Here is an 11,021-nt window from a genome sequence, read left to right as displayed (position 1 = left end):
GTATTAAGCAGGCTGTGTTGTAGCTTATGGGCAAGTAATAAATTGTATCATGTATCTTGAATGTATCATAGATAAGCTGCTATATAACGATGGCCACTTCAGATAGCTGTGAAATTAGGTGATTAACTAGTTGTTACTTAACCTTCTAATTTCTGTATAAGTCTAATTACATGAACTAGAAGTGGGGGTTTTGATTTTTTACTTTGCTTTTCTGTTTGGAGTGTCATTGTAACTACTGTATTGTAAGTGATGGAAAATAATTGCATATGTTAAAAAAATTAAAATGGAAAAAAAAGAAAGTTATTTTCAGTTCCTTGAATAATGTTTTAAATATATTTGACATGTATTTAATCAATAAAATTATAATTAATTTTAATATCTTATTTAAACTATTATATAAAAACATTATTATGTTTAATATATAACATTATGTTCTATTCCGTTACATTATATATGTGGTGGCTATTCTGTTTCATGGTTGCACCATCCCCTGTTGAGCTGGTCCCCTCCTGATGGACACCTGGATTGTTTCTAATAGTCCAAGTCTCCAAACACTGCTGCAGTGAGCAACCTTGTAGATACATAATTTCCTGTACCCAGAGAAGAAATTCCCAAAGTGGAGCTTCAGAGTCAAGGGCATCTACTTTGAAATTTTTAACTTCTTTGTACAAAGCTGAGTCAAGTTCATATAACATAGAATTAACCATTTTAACGTGTGATGTTTAGTACATTCACAGTGTTGTGCAACTACCACCTCCATCTGGTTCGGAAATAGCTTCTTCATCACTCCAGAAGGAAGCCCTGTTCCCAGTAAGCAGTCACATGATGCTAAGTGAAAGAAGCCAGGCACTAAAAGCCACATGTGTATTGTATGATTCCATTTACGGAAATGTCCAGAACAGGCAAATCCGTAGAGACAGAAAGGGGCTGGGGAGGGAGAGAAGTGACTGCTCACGGAGACGGGGTTTCTTTCTGTGGCGATGACAATCTTCTGGAATTAGGTTGTGGAGATGGTTGCACAACTTTGTAATAATTCCTGAATTGCACATATTAAGTGGTTAAGAACATTACATGGGCCACCTGGGTGGTTCAGTCAGTTGAGCGTCCAACTCTTGATCTCGGCTTGGCTCATGATCTCACAGTCTGTGAGTTCGAGCCCTGGGCCAGGCTCTGTGCTGACACTGAGGAGCCTGCTCGGGATTCTCTCTCTGTGTTTTCTCCTCCCCGCCAATGCTCTCTCTGTCTCTAACAAAATAAATAAATAAACCTAAAAAAAAATATGTGAATTCTATCTCAGAATACATTGAAGAAAAACACACAATGGTTATTGCTAGTTCTATTGTTGATGGCCCTATCTTTGCTGGCTCTGAAGGCCGACATCTAACTCCTGCAGACCACTGGGACTTGATCTCTCCCTGTCTCCTTGTGGCCTTTCCCCTTATTTTGGGACTCTGTCACATTTATCTTTCTGTCTCTTTCACATGCTTCTTTTTTTTTTTTAATGTTAATTTATTTTAAGACACAGAGAGTGCAAGCCGGGGAGGGGCAAAGAGAGGGAGACAGAATCTGAAGCAGGCTCCAGGCTCTGAGGTGTCAGCACAGAGCCCGACGTGGGGCTCGAACCCACAGACTTCGAGATCATGACCTGAGCCAAGGCCGGATGCTCAACCCACTGAGCCCCCCAGACGCCCCACTTTCATATGCTTCTTCTGCCAGTTAGGCTCTAAGCTCCTTGGGCTGCCCACTTTCATCTCCCCTGCAAGTGGAGGGTGTTACTGGAGAGTCACTGACTTCCTGTTAACTTGATGGACAGGTGAGCGCGTTTTGGCGGTTGAGCCCCAGCCCCTTGGGTCCTGGTTGCCACAGGCTGAGGGATTTTCCGCTCCTTTTCATCATGGACAAGCGGCTCTGGGGAGTGAAACTGTAAAGACCAGGCTGGTCGGGTTGTAAAGACCAGCGCGCTCCCCCAGGCCAGCAGGGGCTGCTGGACTTCAGCCCTCAGCAGCAGCGGGGCCGCCCATCACCCCTGGTGCAGAGGACCACCACTCCCAGGAGAGGGGGAGGGCCTCCAGAATGAAAGCTCAAAGGATACAAATGGGGGACCTTGGCAGGAAGTTTACAAAAGGGGAATTTGTGAAAGGTGTTGCCTAGAGCAGTGGTTTTTAGCTTTAGCTGGGCGGAAATCACCTGCCTTCGGGTGACTGTGGTTTGATGAACCCAGATCGCCACGCCCCACTCCCAAAGTGTCTGTGTCTGTAATTCTGCCGCCGGGCTCAATAATTTGCAGCTCTCACAGGATCCCTGGTGCTGCTGCTGCTGCTGCACTGGCGACCGTATTGTAAGAACCATTGGCCTCGATAATTCCTTATCCTTTCTTTAACTCTGAACAGATTAGGAAATGCTACTTGGAAAAGAAAAAGCAATCGCTGTGGACCCACGTCTCCCAATAGAAACACGCTCAAACACCAGGCGTGGGCGTCAGCCTTCTGGGCTTACAGCTGTGGGGCCTGGTCACCCGCTTCCCTGGACCACTCGTGCCCTAAATGACAAGAAGATGAACCGACAGCCAATAAACAATGCGCCGTGAGCCCTTCTCCCGTCCCGCACACAGTGACAGCAGCCAGGCTGTCCCACGCTCAAGGGGTGCTTGCAAAATGGAACCACCTGCACCTTAGCCCTCCACCCTTGAAACTGCTCCAGCACTACGGCCACTGGAGCTTTCTGGTTCATTCTAAAACAGTTCATCCCGCATCCTAGCACTATTGTTTCCCTAGTTTCCAATGTCAACAGATTCAGCCATGAGGCCATGTTTAAAAGATATGAGCCCCGGGGCGCCTGAGCGGCTCAGTCAGTTATGCATCCAACTATGGGTCAGGTCATGATCTCAAAGTTCATGAGTTCAAGGCCCACATCAGGCTCTGTGCTGATAGCTGGGAGCCTGGAGCCTGCTTCAGATTCTGTGTTTCCCTCTCTCTCTGCCCCTCCCCCCACCACTCTGTCTCCGTCTCTCCCTCTCAAAGTAAATAAACATAAAAGATATGTGTTCTTCTGCTGCATATCTTAATAAGTGTTCTAACCAGGAAATAAGCAGAAGTTAGAAAAATTAGAGACGACAGAAATTTCAAACGTGGTAACACTGGTAAGGTGGGCAAATGCAAATCCACCTAAAGATACTAGAAATTCGATTCACGTAAGAAAATAATAAATAATCTCAGAGGAAACTAAGGTAGCAGGGCTACGAAATAAAGAACACAAGAATCTTGGCCATTCCAACTAACATGAAGCTAACCAAGCACTATAAATAAGGTCACGGTGTAATGTGTGATGTGAATGCAAAAATACGTAAACTTCAGACTCAGGGAGTCTATGCACACGTCTGAGAAAAAGGCATTTGGAACAACAGATATAAAGTTTAACAAAAGGTTTCCTAAAAAAAGACCAGAAAGAATTAAAAATCAGTCCTTAAAGTCATAGAGAAGAAAATCACACCAGGAAACCCCAGTCAAATCACTGGACCACGGGTTTCTCATTTCTGTAGCATGGGGCTAAAAATACCCACTCCAAAGGGCGGTAGTGCAGATTCAATCAGAGGTCTGCGGCTCTCTATACAATACTGCTTGATTTTTTCCCAGATGCTCGATAAATGTGACTAATCTAAAGATATCAACGGGGCGCCTGGGTGTCTCAGCTGGTTAAGCATCCAACTTCAGCTCAGAGCATGATCTCACAGTTTGTGGGTTCGAGCCCCAAGTCGGGCTCTGCGCTGACCGCTCAGAGCCTGGAGCCTACTTTGGATTCTGTGTCTCTCTCTCTGACCTTCTCCGACTTCACTCTGTCTGTCTGTCTGTCTGTCTCTCTCTCTCTCTCAAAAATAAACCTTTTGAAAAAAGATATCATCACCTGTCACCTGCTGTTACTCCTTTCTGACAAAGGTGAGCCCGATTTTCAAAGATTATTGCACATCCGGGACAAACTTTAACCCTTGACGGGGAGGGATGAAAGAGGTAGACCGACAGGTTATAGAAGCTCATGTGGCCTGTGGGAGACCCAGAGAGGCCTTTGCCAAGGTCACCCACCCGTTAGTGGCCGTCTCTATTCAGCCCCAAATCTGCAGCTTCCAACTCCCTTTGCTTCGACAGCTCCCTTACATCTAATAGAGACCTTTGTAAAAGCTTTGCAATTAATCTACATGCTTTCAGGAAGGACATTTTTTAAAAGTTTCTGGAACCAACCCATTTGTTGTAGCGAATTAGAAGCAACATCTGAAAAATCCTTCTGTTTGTGTATTTTTCCTTTGTGTTGTCTAACAGCTTTGACATGGTACATATTGTACAATGAAGCATTTTGTTCCTGCTTCCCCGCCCGGCCCCGCCCCTGCTTTCTTTCTTTTTTTTCTTTTCCTTTTTTCTCCAGAATTGATGGGCAACAAGAATTCAGCTTCACTATTCAGTGTTTTGCTCTGTCCTTGTCTGGGTGCTACAGGACTCCGAGTCAAAACCAAAAAGATAAAAAGAAGGTTGGATGATAGCTCGAGGAAATTGTTCGGGAAATAGACAATAGACCTAGGCTTGGACCAACGGAAAGAGAAGAAAATTAGAGATTCCACCCCGAAGTTTTGACCTCTGAAGAATAATGTTCCAGAAAAAGATAGAGGAGACCATCAAATCTCCCTCAGGAACATTCTTCCTCTGAAATGTTGCCAGAATGGAAGCGCATGTTTCTGAATCGAAACGTCCAACAGAATGAATGTAACAATTCGACAAACGTGTATTGAACACCTCCTTGGTGCCAGGCACTGTTCCAGAGACTTGGGATCCACGAACGTGGTGATGGAGGCCATGCCCAGAGTGCAGCTTCCACGAGCAGAGGAACAGCAAAGGTCCCCCGCAGACCACCAGCGCCTGGGAGAGAGGCATGGGACAGATTCTTCAGAGCCTTCGGAAGAAACCAACCCTGAGGACACATTGGTCTTGGACTTTTGGCTTCTAGAACTAGGAGAGAATACATTTCTCTTAAGTCACCCAGTTTGTGTTTTATTGTGGCAGCCCTAGGAAACGAATACAATTCTACAAGTTGAGTTTAAAGCAAATGGACTGTTTAAAATCCGAGCTGCACGCACAAAAGCCCTTCTCCCAGACACTGGAAAAGCTGAATAATAATAACCCTGCACCATCATCCAGTGCTGGTCATGTATGAGTTTGCCTTTTCCTAACTCGAAGAATGAAAACTAGGACTTGTTTGTCTTGCAAGAACTGTCACAAGGAGTCAGAATTGGTAGGAGAAATGCAGAGGTGTTAGCACAACACCGGCATAGGAGGCGACCCGGGGGCCAGGTGCTCAGCGGCGCCTGGGTCTCTGGTGCCCCCTACCGTCTGTGTTCAGTCACGGCGTCTCCCCCACCGTGGGCGCGCCGGGTCCCTCCGCTGGGGGATTGGAGCCCGCCCACTCAGGAAAGGAGCCTTCAGTTCTGCCTGGTTTGGGTCAGGACTAGACCTCTAAGGGATGATCTGTCAACTTCGACAGACCTGGATCGACCATCTACTATGTGCCAGTCACTTCTAGGTGCTGCAGGTGCAAGGCAGAGGTTGCTGCCGTCCTGCCCTCACGGAATAAGCAAGCTCCGGAAGAAATAGAAGGCAGGAAAAACGGGATTCTGAGTGCAGCTTGCGATTTTAAATAGAGGATCCGGGTAGCCTCGCTGAGTATGCGACATTTGTGCATAGACATGAGGACATGAGGGAAGGAGGCTCGACAGTGTCTGGGGGAAGAGGGTCCAGGAAGAGGGAACAGAAGGGCAGAAGCCCCAGGGCAGGAGCATGGCCTGGTGAGAAAGATCCCAGAAGGAGGGGTGGGGCTGTGGCGGGGTGGGGGCGGTGGCGTGGAGGACCGGAGCAGCTTAGATCGGGGTGTTATTCTGCCTGTAGGGGTGTCACATAGGTACGATATGCTCAGTTAACGGCGAATTTCAGATAAACAACTACGTATTGTCTGGGATATATACTAAATTATATGCTAAATCTGGCAACCCTATCAGGGCTGGGCCAGGAGGGGAAGGTTTGAATAGAAAAATTACTTGATCCGACATGTTTTAAAATGTGAATTTGCCATTAGCTCATTCATTCATCTGACTCCTATTTATTATTATTTTATATTAATAAAATGTATTTCTGTAATATATAATAAAATAAAATATATAATAAAATATTTTATATTTTCTTTATTATCTACACCTCCCCATGCCGGGCTCTAACTCATGACCCCAAGAGCAAGAGTCACATGCTCCCCTGATGCAGCCAGCCAGGCACACCTGACTCCTATTTATTGTACTCCTATGACTCCAGAGAGTGTGCTAGGCGTTGGACATTCAGCTACAAGCAACATGGACAGGATCACAGACATTTCACTTCGCCCAGGTGCTCTGCCTGTTTTGGCCTATACTTACGCGTCCCTGACCTTCAGAACCCACCCAGTCAACCCACCCAGTCAACCCACCCAGTCTTCAAAACCCTGGCCCTGTTTACCTACACTCAGCCTAACGCCTGAGTGAGTGTCTCCACCATATACTAACTTAGCACCTGTCTTTGCTAAACTGTGGGCTTGGTGAGGACAGATCAGGTCTGCTTTGCCCACCGCTGATTCCCTGGGGTCAGGGCACAGCCAGGGTTAATGAGCAGGTGTTGAGAAACCTGGCCCAACACCTCCTTTTAATAACTTCCGTTCTGCTAAGATCAGCTAGACTGGGCTTCCGCTGCTCGCAACAGGGGAGCTGATGATACATCATCTGCTTTTTTACTTTTTTTTTTTTTTTTTGAATAGTCAGACCACAGGGACGGACAGTGTGAAAAGCTGGGGGTCCCTTCTCCTACTCCCGGAGCATAGGAGGCCAGAGACTCGGAGACCAAAAAGCCCAAGGGGGGGACTATATCTTTTCAGACACTACCGTTTGCTCACCTAGCAACTCTTTCATGATTTATTCATATGCTAGTTAACGAGAGAGGGCAAAAGGAAGACATTTTCCCGACCTTAAAAAACAGGCGGGGTGGGGGGGACATTAAGGAACTATTTAAAAATCATTTGCAATTGCTTAGGGATATGATAGAGTATTAAGTACAAAAAAAAGAAAGATAAAAGATTACATTCTTTTTTAACAAGGTTGAACTGAGTGCCAAATTATATATTTTTAAATAAACCTGTGCAGTGAAAAAAAGATTGTCAGGAAAGCGGACGTTGCTTTCGGGCGGTGGGGGATTCGGTTCTTTTGTTCTCGGTCTGGTTTTCAGAATTCCCTAGGCTGTATTTAGCCACACCTAAAGCGCCTGATTCACGAAGTTTCCACCCTGGAAGGATTATCGGAGATACATAAAAATAGCACTGAGTCGCAATGTTTGAAAAATCCTGCTTTCTTGCATCCCCCCGTGAAAACCTTCGGTTCGTGGTAAGGGGCCTCTTCGGTTCTCTTTACCGAGTTTCTGGGTTTTCTTCTGGCCAATAGGGATGACCGCGGGGATGACGACAGTTCAGAGAGAGCGGAGGCTCTGGTCATTCGGCGGCCCCGCGCAGGCGTAGAAACCGTATAGGTTTGGCAGCGTAGCTAGAGCGTCAGGTGGCCGGTTAGCTCAGTTGGTTAGAGCGTGGTGCTAATAACGCCAAGGTCGCGGGTTCGATCCCCGTACGGGCCACGAGTGGAAAAGCTGTTTTTTCATCCATCCACCCCTTTTCAATGCATTTTACAACTTTCTTTCTTTCTCTCCCTGTCTCCCTCTCTTTCTCTCTCTCTTTCTTTCTAAATATGCCTTTCCAGGGCTGCGAGCCGCCGACGGGAGAGAGCCGCCGCAGAATCGCTCCGGACTCGGCTCCGAGGTTGGCGCAGGCCGCCAGTGGGGAGAACTGGCAGAATCCTGCGCGCGCTTGTCCCTCCAGGTCCCCACCCGCTGTGCGCGCCAGCAGCTGTCGTTGGGGTTCCCCCCCCCCCCCCCCCCCCGATGCTCTCAGATGTCACTGCCAGTTGCTTCCTGATGCAGAGCGTCTGAGGGCCGTCGGTGGAGTCCCCGGTTTTCATGGTTCTTAGAATTGAAAATCCGGGTCTGGAATTAGTTCAATCCGCAAATGCTGAGGGAGCGCCTTCTTACTGCATGGCCTTCGCGATTCTAGGTGCCAAGCAGAACAGTAAAAAAGAGACACAAATCCCAACCCCCATGGAGACAATGACCGGCCAACACCGGTCATGTCTTTAGTGAGAGGAGACACGGTTGTGGAAGCATCTGGAAACCTTCTCCTGCTACTTTCTTCTTTTTCAGAGAGATCTTAGGCTTTACATTTTTTTCTCTTGGTTCTGCCATTTGCAGCCAGAAGGCAGCTGGGTGAATTTCTCACTCGGGCTGCAAGTCTCTGCGAGTCTTCAGGCATCTATAGTTTAACACAGGAGCCAGGTATTTTCAGGCTGATGCCATCTTATATCAGGGTCTAGTAGGAGCTCTAGCCGTGTTTCAAAAGTATCCAGTGAGAGCATCTAATAAATCACTCACTCTTTTCTCAAATATGTGTTAAGCTCTGGTGTAACTCAGCAACAGCTCAAGCCCTTGGCGAGTACTCAGCATCGAGTAAAAGGGCTCATTAAATGCCAGCGACGGGCCCTCGTTCTTCCAGTTAGGAAGGAAAACCTGGGGCTCTTGACACTGATGTGACCCTGGATGTCACACCTTGCATATCTGTGTTGGGTACCTTATTAGATGCAGGGGCCCAGCAGGGGAGGAGCTGGCTGAGACCGCAGTCCTCAGAGCCGCACACTGTCCCAAACAAGGCTTGAAGGGGTCCAGAATACACCGGTGTGGCATAAACACTACTTTGGGCAGGAGACATTTGAACTCCTGAAAAGCCTTATCTGCCTAAGAGTAGAGCCTTCCCAAAGGATTAAAAAGAATTCATTTGTCATAAATTTGCTTCCCTGGGGCCAGTCAGGAAAGGTGGACCCTTGTCACTGGAGAGTAGTTGGCATCACACCTACACAGGCATTGTCCCAAAGCTGTCACATGTCCCAGCTAGTCTGGTGAGGGTCCATTTATCTTTCCGAAAAGGCATTTATTTTCCCATAAGTACCTTCCCCTCTTCCGTTCCCTATTAAGATAGTTTATAGGTCCCACATCTTTCTCTTCGAGTCACATTTTTCTGTGAATTCCCTCGGTACATTAGTAAAAATGCATGATTACATTTTGTATTTTCTCTTGTTAATCTGTCTTTTGTCACTTCAATTCACAGGCCCCTAAAGACTGAACCTAAGAGCATAGAAGTCGCCTCTCCCCCCGGACAGGCTCAAAAACATGATGAAATGGGGGTACTCTGTTCTAAATGAAGAGGGCAGTTCTTGGCTTCGGGGTCAGAGAGGACCTTTCTGACATCTGAGGATATGAGATGAGAAGGTCTTATTTCAAAGTTAAAATAAGACGATTAAGGAGTTGAAACAAATTCCACAAATTTGATCTCCTCCCTGGCCGATCCTTAGTGAGGCTACTGATGAGTTAAGTTAGAACACTGCTGGGAGCTTAGTGAACCCAGCGTGAGTATTGACTATGATGATGTGGAGAGAAAAATGATCAAAAAGTCTACCAGAACCTTCTTGGACATCACCTTGGCTCCCCAGTCTCCCTCCTTTTATGCGCATCAAGACACTCATCATATCATCCTGTAAATGCCAGTTTCCTCCTCTCTTCTTGCCTAGACGGTGCACAGCAGGCAGGACAGTCAGGAAGGCAAGCACGGTGACTCACCCAGCAGGCGCTTAATAACTGTTGACCAACGACCCTACTGCCCTCCCTCGAGGAGAATTAAGAAACATGCACACAACAGCAGCTACAAAACTGGGCGTGATACACAGAGCCAGGAGAGGGAAGAGGTGGGGAAATGGGAAGATTGGGCTGAAGAAGAGGGCGTGGTAGAGCTGTGATGGATAGGACTGAAATGTGGAGAGTGGTGGGGAGGTCCCTTCCTTGCTATTCATCCATGCATCATTCATGCCCTGATCTTGCACTCCGAGCGGGTGCTTCTGCTGAGCACTGTGTTTAATATCATCTTGGCCCTTAAGGTGCATCCAGTATGGGTGGATGTATCGGTCTGGGAACAACTTAGGGCGCACGTTTGTTAAAAATGCACACCTCAGGAGCGCCTGGCTGGCTCAGTCGGTGGAGCTGTGACTCTTGATCTCTGGGCACTGAGCCCAGGTTGGGTGTGGAGCCTACTAAAAAAATAGGGGGCCTGGGTGGCTCAGTCGTTATCGGCTCAGGTCATGATCTCAGGATTCAGGATATCGAGCCAGACTCTGGCTCTTCACGCTGATAGCCGGGAGCCTGCTTCGGATCCTCTCTCCCTCTCTCTCTGCCCCTCCCCAGCTAGTGCCCTCTCTGTCTCAAAATAAATAAATAAACATTAAAAAATAAATAAATAAAATAAAACTCGTTCTTTTTTTATAAAGGGAGCACACTTTGGATCCCCTGAAAGATCTATTAGTAAGAAGGTGGGCCCAGGAGTCTCCCTGGGCAGACGGAATCTTCAGGAGGCTCCAATGCACATGATGTCGAGAACTTTCGGATAGTGTGAACTTTTGGATGGGCAACGGGGCGCTGGAGCTCCGGAGACCTCCGCCTCGGAGACCCTGAATAGCTCCTGGGGGAGTGACACCTGAAAATTACATCAGTGACAAGCGAGAGGAAAATAAGGCCGATTCTGTCCTTGGCGAAGCGGAGACGGGGCGGGGGCCAAAGCAGGCCCCACCCACCGACCTGCTCGTTCCGTTGCGGTCGCCTTCCAAGGTATCTTGGCCTGCGGGGCACTCGTAGTCCCCTCGCCACTTCCCAGGTGACGCACATTTGAGCCGCCGTCGCTTGGTGGCGCGGGTTCGAGTCCCGGTGTCGGCTGCGATGGCGGACGCGGAGCCGGAGGCGGAGGACGGCAGCGAGGATGGCGGTGGCGGCCAGGCTCCCCCCGGCCAGGGCGGCAGCGCAGCGCGCCTGGCCCCGCTGGGCCCCGAG

The 11,021-nt window shown here is 48.0% G+C and overlaps 1 protein-coding gene and 1 non-coding gene across 2 annotated transcripts in view; both read left to right on the top strand.

Moving 5' to 3' along the window:
- The first annotated feature begins 7,605 nt into the window (after nucleotides 1–7,605).
- On the top strand, nucleotides 7,606–7,679 carry TRNAI-AAU. Its single transcript has one exon. It is a non-coding gene; the product is annotated as a tRNA-Ile (tRNA).
- Nucleotides 7,680–10,867: 3,188 nt separating this feature from the next.
- The window catches only part of ZNF839 (zinc finger protein 839), a 14,383-nt gene continuing 14,229 nt past the window's right edge, over nucleotides 10,868–11,021 (top strand). The window contains exon 1 of the mRNA XM_029950806.1: nucleotides 10,868–11,013. Coding sequence (XP_029806666.1) covers nucleotides 10,911–11,013 — 103 coding nt within the window. The 5' untranslated portion in view covers nucleotides 10,868–10,910. The remainder of the gene's footprint in view (nucleotides 11,014–11,021) is intronic.

Source organism: Suricata suricatta, chromosome 9 (genome assembly GCF_006229205.1).
Source record: "Suricata suricatta isolate VVHF042 chromosome 9, meerkat_22Aug2017_6uvM2_HiC, whole genome shotgun sequence".
NCBI lineage: Eukaryota > Metazoa > Chordata > Mammalia > Carnivora > Herpestidae > Suricata > Suricata suricatta.
This window is presented reverse-complemented; position numbering and strand designations above follow the sequence as displayed.